Source organism: Coregonus lavaretus (assembly GCF_964263955.1).
Source record: "Coregonus lavaretus genome assembly, chromosome: 4".
Classification (NCBI taxonomy): domain Eukaryota; kingdom Metazoa; phylum Chordata; class Actinopteri; order Salmoniformes; family Salmonidae; genus Coregonus; species Coregonus lavaretus.
In genome coordinates this window covers 39,921,381-39,937,518 of record NC_139991.1, presented here as the reverse complement: position 1 = coordinate 39,937,518, position 16,138 = coordinate 39,921,381, and the positions used below count along the sequence as shown (strand labels likewise).

Sequence of the window (16,138 nt, the reverse complement as noted above, 5' to 3'; positions counted from 1 at the left end):
GTTGTCGTCGCTATTGGTGATCGTGTGATAGTGGTGTTAGGTACCATAGGTTGTGTAAACAGTGACCACGTTTACATGCACACCAATATCCCGTTATTATTCGGGATACGCAAGTATTCTTTTTTTGAGTTGACGCATATAAACATCATATCCCATTTACAATAACTTGAAAAAGCTTGTATCCACGTTATGAGAAACCCGGATAGATGCCTGGGATATGTTTATCTTAGACGGGATACTGTGGCATGTAAACATCTTATTTCATTTACTGTTGTTTTTCGCGGTCTGCGCAGGCTCAGTTCCGCACATCACGGGTGTTGTGTGCTGATGTTTTCATCCGATTGTCAAACAAATCACTTCAAAAAGTAGGCTACCTGCGCAGTTCGATCCACCATAATAAATCTATAATAATTTGTTTTGCTGATACTCCGCAGGCTACTGGACCATATAACCTACTGCAGCGTTTCCCAGACTCAGTCCTGGGGACCCCAAGGGGTGCACGTTTTTGGTTTTTGCTGGAGTACTACACAGCTGTAATGCTAGGGCAAAAACCAAAACATGCACCCCTTGGGGTCCCGAGGGCCGAGTCTGGGAAACGCTGGCCTACTGGCTTATGCAACTTTCACGCCTAATTTAAATACGTTTTTGCTTATAATTTCCGACATTTGGTAGGCCATTTGTTTGTCAACTATAGTTAGATAGATACATGCAGCTTCTCTTCTGTCATAACTTGTTGCCCCAGAAGACTAAATAAAGCAGTGCTCACCAGAATGTCTTACATCGATAGAATGAATGCAATAGTAATCTAGTTGACACCGGTAAAGTTGTCTGTTTCGTTTAGGAACCGGGGAGAAAACGCAATAACTCCACAACAGTGGAAAGATTGTTCCTGTGCAAAATGTCCAAATGTCATCAGTTTGACCGGTTTTAAGGAAAAGCTGAGAAATGGATGAAACACGTTTCTGATAAGACTTCAGTTCGTCTTGGGTGCATATTTTATGTGGTTGAAATACTGTCTGCTTGCATATCAGTGTCAAAGACAACACGTTACACACGCATTTGCATTTTCTCAACAGATGCTGAAAGAAAGAAAGCATATTTCTCAACTCCTGTTCCCGAGACTAAATGAACATTTGTTATATCATTTTACTGCAAGAAATGCATAATTCTGCAGGAGTTAATATTATATTAGGCTACATGTGAGAGGTTATAGGCTTATAGTCAGTGTCCAGATTTCAGTTACTATTCCATTTAACCTTTATGAACTTCAATTAGGAATATTCTGTTTATTCATGGTTACAGGGATACTAGTGAGCGGGATATCAAAGGTACATGTAAACAGCTTATCCCGAATAAGACCTTAAGCGGGATATGAACTACTATCCGGAATACTGTGCGCATGTAAACCTGGTCAATGTGTTTTTGTATTGCTGGTCGCATTATTTTATGCTGTGTGTCACATGTCGTGTCCGTACCGGTTCTGTCTCTGTTTGTGCAGCAGCCCGAAGTGCAGCCAGGCCTGTTTGATTCATTCATAATGTCATCAAAAAGCATTGCTCCTCCTTCACTAGAACTAGGATGGTCCAACTACAGAAGATATAATGTCGGGCGCATTAAGTGATGCTATGCTTTCTGTTATTTTCTTGATTTTTTTAGTTTGATACAACGTATTGGAAGATTTTTGGTCCCTCTGAAGGCTTAGTCATGGTTCGCCACTGGGGATAGGCTAGGGGGTAAAGGTGTAGGGGCTAAGGATACCTGTATCCGTGGTCCTTGTAGTCCTTGTTGGAGTAGACCATGGAGGAGGCCTTCACACTGATCTGCTGGAACAGGTTCCACACCTCCTGGTAGATATATTGCTGTGAGGAGAGAGAAAATGATGAGTTTACTGAGAGACAAGAGAGAGAGAGGGGAGGAGGTGAGTTTACTGAGAGGAGAGAGAGAGAGAGAGGGGAGGGGGTGAGTTTACTGAGAGGAGAAAGAGAGAGAGGGGAGGGGGTGAGTTTACTGAGAGGAGAAAGAGAGAGAGAGAGAGAGGGGAGGGGGTGAGTTTACTGAGGGATGTTTTGCTAAGGGGAGAGAGGGGAAAAGACAGGATCAAGTGTGTGTGTGCCTCACATTCCCAGTGATGACCATGCATCCCAGCTGATCTATAATGAGTACGTCTAGCTGTGAAGGCGGCTGGCAGAACTTCTGCTGTAGGATCTGCAGGATGGGCTCCATGACGCGGGGCGTGTCCCTCAGTGCCACCGCGATGTGACCCAGCGCTCTGATGGTGTGGTCTGGGATCAGGTGGGCCTCTCTGGGGGGAGAGAGAGACATACGGTTGGTCAGAGGGGCTGCGAGTCATTGCCACGGAGATGGGGATTGGTTAGAGCTCCTGTCAAACACTGCAGGATTGTCTTTCTAGGTAGCAAGATCACCTGAGGTTCACTAGCTAACATTGACAGTTATTTCTCAGAGGTAGTACAGCCTGTTAATAAGTAAAGTAAGAGGTAATGTTGGGATGGGTCAGATAGACTTACTTGTCATTCTCCTGAGAGATGTATAGACGGTTGGACAGGCTGGCTAGGAAAGCCTCCACTATAACACTGTCCATTGTCAGACCTGCCTTCAGACACCTGAGAGAAGGGGGGGGGGGCAGAGAGAGAGGAGGGAGAGAGGAGAGAGAAAGAAAGAGATAGAGTAAGAGTGGAGAGAAGAGAAAAAAACAGAGCGCATACTTGGTTACCGCGACCAATGAAAGGAGCGAACATTGCTCATATTTCTCTTCTTTCAAATCAAAAGTCGTTTCATACAGCATGTCGTCTTTCCTTTCCTTACCTGCAGATGTTGTCTATGGAGATGTCTCGGAGCTGTTCATACATCGAGGGCTGGCTCTTCTTATTAGCATGAGCACTGAACGTAGACTGGGAGTGCTCATTGGTCACGTGGATCTTGACCTCTCCAGTCCCTGTGGTGTACTGGCTGTGGTACTTGTACAGCTTGACCAGGACAGGAGAGGGGACCACCAGGAAGTCTCTGAGAGACATGGTGACAGAGTGGGCCACCACCGGGAACCGCTCACACAAACGACCCAGACCCTACACACACACACAGGACATTTTGTATTAGGTATGATGATACTCGTATTATGGCACTCTTATCAACACAATATTGTGAAGACAGATAAAAATAGGAACAGACTTGGAGGAAACCACTATCGGCATCACAGGCCCTACCTGGAGACAGCAGATGAGCAGGGGCATGTGAGCGATGATGACTTTACTGGACGTCTTTGACTGCAGTTTCTCTGACAGCTTGGTACACAGGTTCTCAGCTCCTGATCAAAACAAAACACATGAACAACAGTTGGTTTGTGTTCATTCTAAATTAATGACCTGATTTATATATTTTTTTTTACGTGTCCAATTCATTCCAAATTGTTCAATACATGCGCACGGATCGACACACACACACACACACACACACACACACACACTCTCTTACCCTGCTCCTCAGTGACAGCCCAGACCATGAGGTCGACACAGGCAGCGTTAGCTTGGCAGCGTAGCTTCAGAGGACTCAGCTCACTGTGGAGGTACTCTACGTCATGTAGGATCCTCTGCAGCTCCGATTGGCTGCTACTGAACTGCTCCAGCACAAAGTCATGAACCTCCTTCACATAGCCCGTCTGCAGGTCTGGGAACACAATCATACCAACATTAATAACATGCTAGTAAAACAGTCATAAACACATGTAGTAAACAGTCTGCTGAACTGCTTCAGAACAATAGCAAATCAGGTCATATCAGAGGCTTTCTGTATATTAGAGATAGTATTGTAAAGGTTAGGCTAAAGGTTAGGGTCAGGTTAAAGGGGAAATCTGCAGTTCAAACAATAACACCGCTACTGGTGTTGATAAACAGCTGAGGGATGGGGCTGGAGAAATGTAACCACTCTCAAATTCATAAATAGAGCTACGGATGCAAGGACTGACCAAATCAAAATGATAGTTTTAACCATGTTTTGAGGCTGTACAGCATTTGTTAACAAAACATTGTTTATAAACAATGGAGTACAACAAACGTATCTTTTGAGTTCTGATGGGGTACGACAGTTGAGTTCAAGAGGCATTTATAAGTTATTCTTCAAGAATAAATGGGTATATCATTCATTTATAAGACCAAAAATGTATGTAGCAACTGCAGATTTCCACCTTTAAAGGTTAGGGTGAGAGATCAGTGGGTTTGTTACCTTTTAGGTTGTACAACGTGTCTCTGAGCATCTTGAAGATGGCCACATACAGAGGATCACTGAAGGTCCTGTAGTACAGGTGCATACCTGGGTTCAACTAGAGGGAGAGAACACAACAAACATGATGTAACATTTATCTTGAGGACTACACAGGAAAGTGCATTAATTAAAATAGAGGGGAAATGAACCTACCTCCAGAAGTTCCTGCAGGGTGTCATCCAGTGTTTTCAGAAAGGATTCAGCGACAAACTGCTCAACCTGCATAAGACAAACAGAACACTCAGAAATGAATTCTGAAAAACGATGTTCTACCCGTTCTGATTCTATAGTTCTATCCAATCTGATTCTATAGTTATACTCATTCTGATTCTACACATGTACTGACCATGTTGAGGAGCTTGCGCAGAATGTCCAGAGGGACATCAAATTCTCCCTGGGCATTGCCAGTGAACAGAGGAGACACAGAGAAACTAGAACTGATGGTGGAGAAATAATAGTCTGGGTCCACAGCACTACCATCAGGGAGATAGGAGCCTGGAGAGAGAGAGAAGGAGGGTGAGAGGGGGGATAGAGAGAGGGAGGGAGGGTGAGAGGGAGGGATAGAGAGGGAGGGAGGGATAGAGAGAGGGAGGGAGGGTGAGAGGGAGGTATAGAGAGAGGGAGGGAGGGATAGAGAGGGAGGGATAGAGAGAGGGAGGGAGGGAGGGAGGGTGAGTGAGAGGGAGGGAGGGAGGGATAGAGAGAGGGAGGGAGGGATAGAGAGAGGGAAGGAGGGTGAGAGGGAGGGAGGGATAGAGAGAGGGAGTTAGGGATAGAGAGAGGGAGGGAGGGATAGAGAGAGGGAGGGTGAGAGGGAGGGATAGAGAGGGAGGGAGGGATAGAGAGGGAGGGATAGAGAGGGAGGGATAGAGAGGGAGGGATAGAGAGAGGGAGGGATAGAGAGAGGGAGGGAGGGAGGGAGGGAGGGAGGGAGGGAGGGAGGGAGGGAGGGAGGGAGGGAGGGAGGGAGGGAGGGAGGGAGAGGGGGGGATAGAGAGAGGGAGGGAGGGTGGGAGGGAGGGAGGGATAGAGAGAGGGAGGGAGGGATAGAGAGAGGGAAGGAGGGTGAGAGGGAGGGAGGGATAGAGAGAGGGAGGGAGGGAGGGATAGAGAGAGGGAGGGAGGGAGGGATAGAGAGAGGGAGGGAGGGAGGGAGGGAGGGAGGGAGGGAGGGAGGGAGGGAGGGTGAGAGGGAGGGAGGGATAGAGGGAGGGAGGGATAGAGAGAGAGAGGGAGGGAGGGATAGAGAGGGAGGGATAGAGAGAGTGAGGGAGGGATAGAGGAGGGGATAGAGAGGGAGAGACAGTGAGAAAAGGATCAGTCCAAAAGTGAGTCATAAATAATCAACTGATACTTGAGAAATATATTGCCTTTCTTATATTTTCTCACCTTCAAAGTACTGTGCGGAGGGATCAGCTGGGGAGCTGAGGGTCAGTCCTGCTCTCTCTGGACTGGCCTACAGACACAGAGGAAAATACAATTTTCAGACATTTCAAATACGAGCTTCCTCTGACCTCTAGTGGTAGGCTATGTTACTACTGCTGTATTCTCTGTAGTGATATAGAAATAGTAAAAGAGGAGAGCCCTTGCGTCTTATGGTGTCTCCCTGACACACGATGAGCAGTAACTATGGTGTAGCAGTAGTAATGGTAGTAGTATTGGTATAGTATGGTAATAGTACCTGTTGTGATATGCTGGACACGGAGCTTCCTTTGCATCTGACGGTGTCACCCTGACAAACTGTGAGCAGCGAGGCCGGCATGATGGATCGGAAGTCGTTGAAGGAGCGCCGTCGAGACGGGTCAGCTTCCTCGGCACCGGAAAGGGGCGGGGCTCCCACCCGCGGAAAAAGCTTGGACAGCAGGGGCTCCTCCGTGTTGCTATAGCGACCAAAGGCTCGGGCCACACCCAACAGGCAGGGCACAGTGTACCGGCACATGTATTCTAGGGAGGAAGGGAGAGGGGGGAGAGAAAGAGACAGACAGGTGAACGGCTGCTTTTTTCATTTTATGCGCTTTCTCTGTCCATCTACGTACATCCCAAAGGTTGTGAGGAGGACAAGAGAAAATAACTCGATAACTAACCAGGAACTAACACTGGTGAAAGTGAAATTGTGGCATAGAGAGCATGCTGGTACCTTTATCATGGCTCTCTGGTTTCAGGCAGATGTCCAGCAGGACCTGCATTATGTCCATGATGGCCTCCAGGATCTGTCCTCGCAAGGTGTCATCTCGCTGGGCAACGTCAGATAGAAGAGTGCCCAGACAGAAGGAGAAGTTCTCTGCTACCGGCAGGATCACTGCAGGACAGGAAGATAGATCATCAACCAGTCAGATAGGCTGAATTAGACATCATACGGAATGTTACGAGACAGACAAATGCTCCTTCCTTACCAAGTCCCTTGCTTCCAGAGCTTTCTTCGATCCATTGAACTCTGGGAAGTCCCTTCAGCAGCCCCAGCAGGTAGGGGACGATAGCGTCTTTGTGCTGCAATAAAAACATAAAATCACAAACCACTCGAGCAAAAGACACTAAACAGCTAAGGGGGCATACAAGGTTCTGGGATAGGAGCTAAACAGCGAAGGGGGGCACACAAGGTGCTGAGATAAGAGCCAGTTATTGGTCTGAGAGGGTCAGGGACTCAGGGAACATCCGTCCCATATAAAGCATTATATAAACGCAACCATTAACAGTGTCAGAGAGTAGGCCTAGCTGCTCCAGTTCAATGTACCTGTAGGTCCGACTCAACCAGGAAGATGCCCAGAGCTATGACCGCATCCCTCCTTCTCTCGTCCAGCTGGAACACCCCTCTGAAATCTACTGGACACATGCATTGTAGCTTCTGGACCTGAAACAGAGATAAATGTGTGGCTTGTATTTTGCTAACTAGTCAGACTATCAGTCCTAACCTTCACCATTAGGGGAATTTATTTTAGACTAACATTTAGTTTTCAACAGTGGAGATTTGTATAAACCTTGCTGTCTGTCTCTCCAACATTTGCAACATTGTTTAAATATTCAAAATCGATCTCCATCTGTCGCATAGTAATGAACGTGTCGGGATGAGACAGCCAGGCAGGCAGCTTGGATCCAAATAAATGTCACTAGAAAACAGCTTAAAAATAAGCAAATTCAACAACTTTGTTGTTATTCTGGCTGTACTGTTTGACGTGAATGTAAGTTAGCCATAGTTGGCTAGCTAGCAAGCAAGGGATATGAACGTTGCCAGTCAGTATGGCAATAGAACATTTAGAACGAACGACTGGGTCGCGACCATAGATACAGAACAAAAAGACTTAACGACTGGGTCGCGTCTCTGGCAACCGAACCGATAGAAAGAACGACCAGCCGGCTTGGGCAGCAACCCTAGATTTGTGTCGGGACTATATTTTATGGAAGGATCAAATAGTATGAAGATATTCATAAAATTAAAGTTAATGAAAATATGTCAATCATTATTTGAATATGTTGGTAACCCGTTGTATAAAAGTGATAATGCCCTTGAAGCCGGTGTTTGGAGGATATATTGGCACGGTTTGATTGCCCTCGACTTCGTCTCGGCCCTAACAACACCCGTGCCAATTATATCCTCCAAACACGGGCTTCTCAGGCAAAAAAAGTAATTAAATTGTTGCCAGCAGCACAGTTACAGTCACTAACGCTCTAGATAACATGAAAACAGCCTAACCAGCTCTGCTAGGGCGAGTAAGACGGTCAGAGTGAGGTGTTCTTTGTGTCTGGAAGTAGCTAGCAAGCTAGCTTACTTTAGCCAGTTAGCTTGGGTGCTTGACTGCCGTTGTAAGGTCAGAACGCTCGGATCAACCCTACTCCTCCACCAGAGCATCAAATGTGCGCTCTTAATGCTCCGAGAGCGAAATGCTCTGAATTTACGAACAGGCAATCTGACAACGTTCTGAATTTATTAACGATCCAGAGCGCACTGACACAATAGAGGCAATTTACGAACGCACCCTTAATTAGAGGTGACTTCTACCTAATAGGGTTCCCCAACTGGCGACATAAGACTGTAAAAGACAGTAAAAACACCAGGAAATCAGCTCCAAGTGATTTTAATTTAAGAAATATGTTCCCAAGTATTCCCACGCATAATAGAGGGACATGTAAGCAAGGTTTGAAATTATTATGTTTTAGTCAAACAGTATATCTGTTTGAGCTTCTTGTGGTCAACTTTCAGTCTACAAATTATTTATAATGATGTTCCGGCACCCTGGCTGAATCTAGTTGATGATCCATGCTGTAGGCCAACTGACAGTCACGGAGGCTTACTGCTGGCCTCTGCTCCAGCTTTACAGATGAAGATACTGAACTATCCGTAGATTCCCTGGTCTGCAGGACAACATCACAGAGAATCCTATACCCGTTAGTAACCATGGATTTGCCAGCTTGACTGCATTCCAGGCGCGGAGCCAAGCGCAACTGGCCCCTAGCATTAATTACTAGCCTAGCTAACGAGGATCAAGATTTAAGCTCAGTGGGGAGGATTACTGACCAATGGGTCATTTCACCTCGAAAAGCACAAGAAATAGGATTTAGACACCCATTCATTTATATAGTTACTAACAGATACAATTACCATTCCTGAAAGATTTTGTGGAATTATAATTTGATATCTGAGAAATTAAGCTAATTGATTGCACCCAAATTGGCCATTTTAATTTATAGAATTCAGATACTATTCAATAAATATTAGGGCTGTCAAAGTTAACACTTGACATGTTTATCTCTGTAATTTTTTGGGACTCTGTTAACCGCATCTCCATTTCTTCACCGCACGGAACCTTTTAAGCGCATGTTTGCGCCTTTAGCTACACTACCATTCAAAAGTTTGGGGTCACTTAGAAATTTCCTTGTTTTTGAAAGTCCATTAAAATAACATCAAATTGATCAGAAATACAGTGTAGACATTGTTAATGTTGTAAATGGCTATTGTAGCTGGAAACGGTTGATTTTTTATGGAATATCTACGTAGGCGTACAGAGGCCCATTATCAGCAACCATCAGTCCTGTGTTCCAATGGCACATTGTGTTTGCTAATCCAAGTTTATCATTTGAAAAGGCTAATTGATCATTAGAAAACCCTTTTGCAATTATGTTAGCACAGCTGAAAACTGTTGTGCTGATTAAAGAAGCAATAAAACTGGCCTTCTTGAGACTAGTTGAGTATCTGGAGCATCAGCAATTGTGGGTTCGATTACAGGCTCAAAATGGCCAGAAACAAATAACTTTATTCTGAAACTCGTCAGTCTATTCTTGTTCTGAGAAATGAAGGCTATTCCATGCGAGAAATTGCCATATCTCAGACTGCCCATCTTTAATCTTTTCTTTTTATTGGCCAGTCTGAGATATGGCTTTTTCTTTGCAACTCTGCCTAGAAGGTCAGCATCCCGGAGTCGCCTCTTCACTGTTCACGTTGAGACTGGTGTTTTGCGGGTACTATTTAATGAAGCTGCCAGTTGAGGACCTGTGAGGCGTCTGTTTCTCAAACTAGACACTAATGTATTTGTCCTCTTGCTCAGTTGTGCACCGGGGCCTCCCACTCCTCTTTCTATTCTGGTTAGAGCCTGTTTGTGCTGTTCTGTGAAGGGAGTAGTACACAGCGTTGTACGAGATCTTCAGTTTCTTGGCAATTTCTCGCATGAAATAGCCTTCATTTCTCAGAACAAGAATAGACTGACGAGTTTCAGAAGAAAGTTCTTTGTTTCTGGCCATTTTGAGCCTGTAATCGAACCCACAATTGATGATGCTCCAGATACTCAACTAGTCTCAAGAAGGCCAGTTTTATTGCTTTTTTAAAATCAGCACAACAGTTTTAAGCTGTGCTAACATAATTGCAAAAGGATTTTCTAATGATCAATTAGCCTTTTAAAATGATAAACTTGGATTAGCAAACACAACGTGCCATTGGAACACAGGACTGATGGTTGCTGATAATGGGCCTCTGTACGCCTATGTATATATTCCATTAAAAATCAGCCATTTCCAGCTACAATAGTCTACACTGTATTTCTGATCAATTTGATGTTATTTTAATGGACAAAAATAATGCTTTTCTTTCGAAAACAAGGACATTTCTAAGTGACCCCAAACTTTTGAACGGTAGTGTATATATATTAAATATTACCTGAATCCTTTAAATTAAAATGGCCAATTTGGGTGCAATCAATTAGCTTTCTCCGAGATAAAATACAATTTCAACTAAATGTTTCAGGTGTGGCGAAAGGGAAATATTAATGCTACAGCATACAATGACATTCTAGATGATTCTGTGCCCCCATGCACAAAGCAAGGTCCATACAGAAATGGTTTGTCGAGATCGGTGTGGAAGAACTTGACTGGCCTGCACAGAGCCCTGACCTCAACCCCATCAAACACCTTTGGGATGAATTGGAACAACGACTGCGAACCAGGCCTAATTGCCCAACATCAGTGCCGACCTCACTAATGATCTTGTGGCTGAACGGAAGCAAGTCCCCACAGCAACATCTAGTGGAAAGCCTTCCCAGAAGAGATGAGGCTGTTATAGCAGCAAAGATGGGACCAACTCCATATTAATGCCCATGATTCTGGAATGAGATGTTCGACGAGCAGATGTTTCTCTCAAAATGTCTGTACAAATTTGTTTACATCCCTGTTAGTGAGTATTTCTCCTTTGCCAAGATAATCCATCCACCTGACAGGTGTGGCATGTCAAGAAGCTGATTAAACAGCATGATCATTACACAGGTGCACCCTGTGCTGGGGACAATAAAAGGCCACTCTAAACTGTGCAGTTTTGTCACACAACACAATGCCACAGATGTCTCAAGTTTTGAGGGAGCATGCAATTGGCATGCTGACTGCAAGAATGTCCACCAGAACTGCTGGCAGAGAATTGAATGTTAAGCCGCCTCCAACGTCATTTTAGAGAATTTGACAGAACGTCCAACCGGCCTCACAACCGCAGACCACGTGTAACCACGCCAGCCTAGGACCTCCACATCCGGCTTCTTTACCTGTGGGATTATCTGAGACCAGCCACCCGGGCAGCTAATGAAACTGAGGAGTATTTCTGTCTGTAATAAAGCCCTTTTCTGGGAAAAACTCATTCTGATTGGCTGGGCCTGGCTCCCCAGTGGGTGGGCTGGCTCCCAGGTGGGTGGGCCTATGCCCTCTCAGGCCCACCCATGGCTGCACCCCTGCCCAGTCAAGTGAAATCCATAGATTAGGGCCAAATGAATTTATTTCAATTGACTGATTTCCTTATATGAACTGTAACTCAGTAAAACCGTTGAAATTGTTGCATGTTGCATTTATATTTTTGTTCAGTATTATATATTACACACACCAGACAGTTTACTAGGTACACCATTCCATTCACAAAAATGGGTCGCTCCTACAGACAGTGTGTCATGTGGCCGTGGCTTGCTATATAAAGCAGGCAGACATGCATCGAGGCATTCAGTTACTGTTCGATTGAACGTTAGAATGGGCAAAACGAGTGACCTAAGCGACTGAGTGTGGTATGATCGTCGGTGCCAGGCGCTACGGATCCAGTATCTCAGAAACGGCCGCCCTCCTGGGCTTTTCGCGCAAGACAGTATCTAGGGCAGTGGTCACCAACCGGTCGATGGCTTTTTCAAGGGATTCATAGTCGATCACCAAACTATCTATAAAAAAGCCAATGATAAAAGCTTGCGCTCCATTTTTATTATTATTTGTGTTGCACTGTTGGCCGTAGGCTTACTTGATTTTATTTGTCTGAAACGTCAAACTCCGCCTACCCGGCGGACCTGGAGAGCTGTTGCTAAATCGAGTGTGCCTACTGCGCTGGCCAATCTGATAGATCAAATCACTGTGCCTACAAGTTTGATACCAGCATACGTGAGATTTCATAACTTTTAAAAGCATGACCTGAGAGACTGTCAAAGAATACAGCAATGAGTTGCTGTTTTTATGAGTGAGGTCATGTTGAATTATTTTATTCAGCACTGTCAACACTGTTTATATTCAACACTATTACAAAACATAAAATGCCTTCTCCCTATTTGCAAATGACTTCAATTTATACTCAGCTGTGCCTCACAAGTGCTACACCAACTGATCCAGGGCCTAAAGCGAACACCCGCAGCCCCCCAAATGCAGGTAGATTTAGGAATTGGCGGGTAAAATGTATATTTCACCAGCCACGTTGGCGGGTGGTCAGGGTTCCACAGTGCAAACATTACACTCATATTTACGAATAAAAAAAGTTATTATTCAAGTATGAGCACATTTATGAGCACAGTATGAAAAATGTATGCACTCACTAAACTGTAACTCGCTCTGGATAAGAGCGTCTGCAAAATGACTAAAATGTAAAATGTATATTTACAGCAAAATCAATTCTGCAGTAGCTATTTTCTAAGTGTTTCTGTATTTTTGTTTCATAGCTGATAATCACACAAAGACCTACAAATCCTACATATCCAGTGATGCGCATCGACAACACTGCCTGGCTGGGGAGCTGTGCGCACTGTGATTGAAGTGATCCAGGCTCTGTCGTAGCCGGCCGCGACCGGGAGACCCATGGGGCGGCGCACAATTGGCCCAGCGTCGTCCAGGGTAGGGAAGGGAATGGCCGGCAGGGGATGTAGCTCAGTTGGTAGAGCATGGCGTTTGCAACGCCAGGGTTGTGGGTTCGATAAAATAATGTATGTGCTAACTGTAAGTCGCTCTGGATAAGAGCGTCTGCTAAATGACTAAAATGTAAATGTAAATGTAAAGTGAAGATTCGTTTTTAGAAGCGTTGCGCACAGGCATAAAAGTTGGTCTAATTTACTTGAAAGTCTACTAAAGTGAGCCTTTGTCCTTGCGTTTCTTGGTTAATTATTGTTTTGTTTTCAAGCTAGGTTGTTTTTCAATGTTTGAGTGCATGCTTCAGCGAAAACATCAGCTACTCACATCTCACAGGCAGGCACACTAACTGACTACTCCAGCAGCTCGAGTGCCCCCGTTGCCACGGTAACCTCCTTCCCTTAAAGGGGCAGCTCATCTGAAATATTTTGGTTAAAAGACTCGGGTCACAAAAAAGTAAATAAAATCTAACAATATACCACATCACTTCTTACTAGTAATACATTTATTGTTTTAGAAACATTACAAAGCATGCTCATCCATTTTTTGTTTTTGGTGTAATCAGATTTTTTTTTATCTACCTGCCACATTGGCTGGTGGACCAAAAAGTTAGTTTCAGGCCCTGGAGTAATCTATTTTGTTATCAAAGCTCGAGTTTTGAAATATAATATGGTCTGAGAAGAACAACATTGTCAGGCCAGGCATATAGCCAATATGCTGTGATAATGTATTAGGACTGCCTACTGCACAAACCTAATTCCTACTGAACAATTTTTATTAGGTTAATGTAAAATTTTTGATGTGATGTCTGACAAAAAAAATCTGAGTGGTAGATCTCGGCTTACTTTTTAACTGCGAAAGTTATCTTTACTCAGAAGAGGTTGGTGACCACTGGTCCCAGGAGCGTAAACAGCAGTCCTGTGGACGTAAACAGCTCATTGACGAGAGAGGTCGGCAAGAATCGTGCAAGCAAACAGGCGGGCCACAAACCGACAAATAACGGCGCAGTACAACAGTGGTGTGCAGAACGGCATCTTGGTACGCACAACTCGTCGATCCTTGTCACAGATGGGCTATTGCAGCAGACGACCACACCGGGTTCCACTCCTATCAGCTAAAAACAAGAAGAAGCGGCTCCAGTGGGTATGCGATCACCAACACTGGATAATTGAGGAGTGGAAAAACATTGCCTGGTCTGACAAATCCCAGTTCCTGTTGCGTTATGCTGATGGCAGAGTCAGGATTTGGCGTAAGCAGCATGAGTCCTTGGACCCATCCTGCCTGGTGTCAACGGTACAGGCTGGAGGAGGTGGTGTACTGATTTGAGGAATGTTTTCCTGGCACATGTTAGGTCCCTTGATACCAATTGAGCAACGATTGAACGCCACAGCGTATCTGAACATTGTTGCTGACCAAACCCAATAGAGCATCTTTGGGATGATATGGAATAGACTGTTCACAGCATGAATGTACCATCGTCCAATCTGCAGCAACTGCGTGATGCCATCGCGTCAGCACGGAGCCACATCCCTGTGGAACATTACTGATACCTTGTAAAATCAATGCCCCGAAGAATTCAGGCTGTTCTGGAGGCAAAGGGAGGGTCCGACCAGGTACTAGATGGGTGTAACTAATAAACTGGCCTGTGAGTATATATTTTGTTTTTAATATTAATATCAGAGCGGACGCCTAAGCCTATGCATGCAATGCTCTGATGCATTTAGTGCTCAAATCTCTGACTGCTGAACCGTGATGTGGACAATTATTGATTTAGGAAAGTAAAAAATATATATATATAAATATGTTACACATGGAAACACAAGGAATAGTGTTTTTGCAATTTTTTATATGCTGTTTTGAAGGACACGTAAATGTGGCTCATTTGGCCAATACCACTTGTTTATTGATAGCGCTGGTTGAGCCAGGTCAGATCTGAATGCATACAGATGTCCAGTACATTTCTCAAATGTCCGGTAAATTAAAATCTTCCCGGTCACATTGTGCAGAAACTCTGGTGTGGGGTACAGAGATGAGGTAGTCATTCAAAAAATAATGTTAAACACCATTATTGCACACAGAGTGAGTTCATGCAACTTATTATTTGGCTTATTAAGCACATTTTTACTCCAGAACTTATTTAGGCTTGCCATAACAGAGGGACAACTTATTGACGCAAGACATTTAAGCGTTTTCATTTTTAATTAATTTGTACAAATGTCTAAAAACATGATTCCACTTTGACATTATGGGGTATTGTGTGTAGGCCACTAACACAAAATCTCAATTTAATCCATTTTAAATTCAGGCTGTAGCACAACGAAATGTGGAAAAAGTCAAGGGTGTGAATACTTTCTGAAGGCACTGTACCTACAGTATTTTGCTACCAACCATGCATGGCTGGCCAGCCCATGTGACACCTGAACTGGACTCGCATGTGAAGAATGCTCTTTCATGCTGGAGTGACTCATGCATTCGTCTGGGAAACTGTGCAGTAAATCCAACATCCCTATAAAGACATGCCATTTATGGCAAACAAGATGCACCTTAGGATGGTAAAACTTGCTGTATGTGATAGTTTATGGTGGCTGGGGATTGACTGTGAGATAGTAGTCTTTGTGTACCATGCTTGATCTGCTCCACCTCCTCTGCAACCCTTTTACTGTCCATCAAAGCACAGGCATCATCTTCAAATGTATATGTTTGTGGAGCTGTGCTATGCCCCTCACAACCAACGCTTCTTAGTCATAGTCTATGACATAGCTACACCCTCACAGGTTCTGCCACTCTCCACATCTCCTGCTGGGCATGCCCCAGTCTGTAATCAATGCCAACCACCCACACTTAATATCTGCCAAATTATCATTCTACTTGACTTCCAAAGAAATATGCAGGACTTTTTGCCACATTCAACATAAAAATAAAAAAAACTCCACCCGCAGGCCAATTACGCATTGGAAAGATCTAAAGGCAAGTCTGTATGTGACAGCCCTTTCACAGACTTTCCTTCACAACCAGACAACAAACCATTCCACTACTGGTGTATCCCCAGCAATATTCAGGCTGGGATAAAATTCCAGTTAGTCAATGGGTCTCTTTGGTATGCAAGCTCGATCTGCTGACTGCCTATATTTACATTTAAAATTGTAGTAATTTAGCAGACGCTCTTATCCAGAGCAACTTACAGTACTGAGTGCATACATTTTCACATTTGTTCGTGCTGTAGAAATGGAAACTGATCACCCCACAGCAA

At 44.4% G+C, this 16,138-nt stretch overlaps 1 protein-coding gene across 2 annotated transcripts in view; it reads right to left on the bottom strand.

The window, feature by feature from the left end:
- LOC311127283 (phosphatidylinositol 4-kinase alpha-like) overlaps positions 1 to 16,138 on the bottom strand; it is a 47,066-nt gene that overhangs the window by 26,823 nt on the left and 4,105 nt on the right. For both annotated transcript variants that reach the window (XM_084159090.1, XM_084159091.1), the window contains exons 2-15: positions 7,007 to 7,123; positions 6,669 to 6,762; positions 6,413 to 6,574; positions 5,957 to 6,219; positions 5,665 to 5,731; positions 4,622 to 4,770; positions 4,429 to 4,494; positions 4,237 to 4,333; positions 3,490 to 3,681; positions 3,222 to 3,322; positions 2,824 to 3,083; positions 2,526 to 2,621; positions 2,119 to 2,302; positions 1,759 to 1,859 (exon numbers count right to left, since the gene is read on the bottom strand). In XM_084159090.1, coding sequence (XP_084015216.1) covers positions 1,759 to 1,859; positions 2,119 to 2,302; positions 2,526 to 2,621; positions 2,824 to 3,083; positions 3,222 to 3,322; positions 3,490 to 3,681; positions 4,237 to 4,333; positions 4,429 to 4,494; positions 4,622 to 4,770; positions 5,665 to 5,731; positions 5,957 to 6,219; positions 6,413 to 6,574; positions 6,669 to 6,762; positions 7,007 to 7,123 — 1,949 coding nt within the window. The remainder of the gene's footprint in view (positions 1 to 1,758; positions 1,860 to 2,118; positions 2,303 to 2,525; positions 2,622 to 2,823; positions 3,084 to 3,221; positions 3,323 to 3,489; positions 3,682 to 4,236; positions 4,334 to 4,428; positions 4,495 to 4,621; positions 4,771 to 5,664; positions 5,732 to 5,956; positions 6,220 to 6,412; positions 6,575 to 6,668; positions 6,763 to 7,006; positions 7,124 to 16,138) is intronic.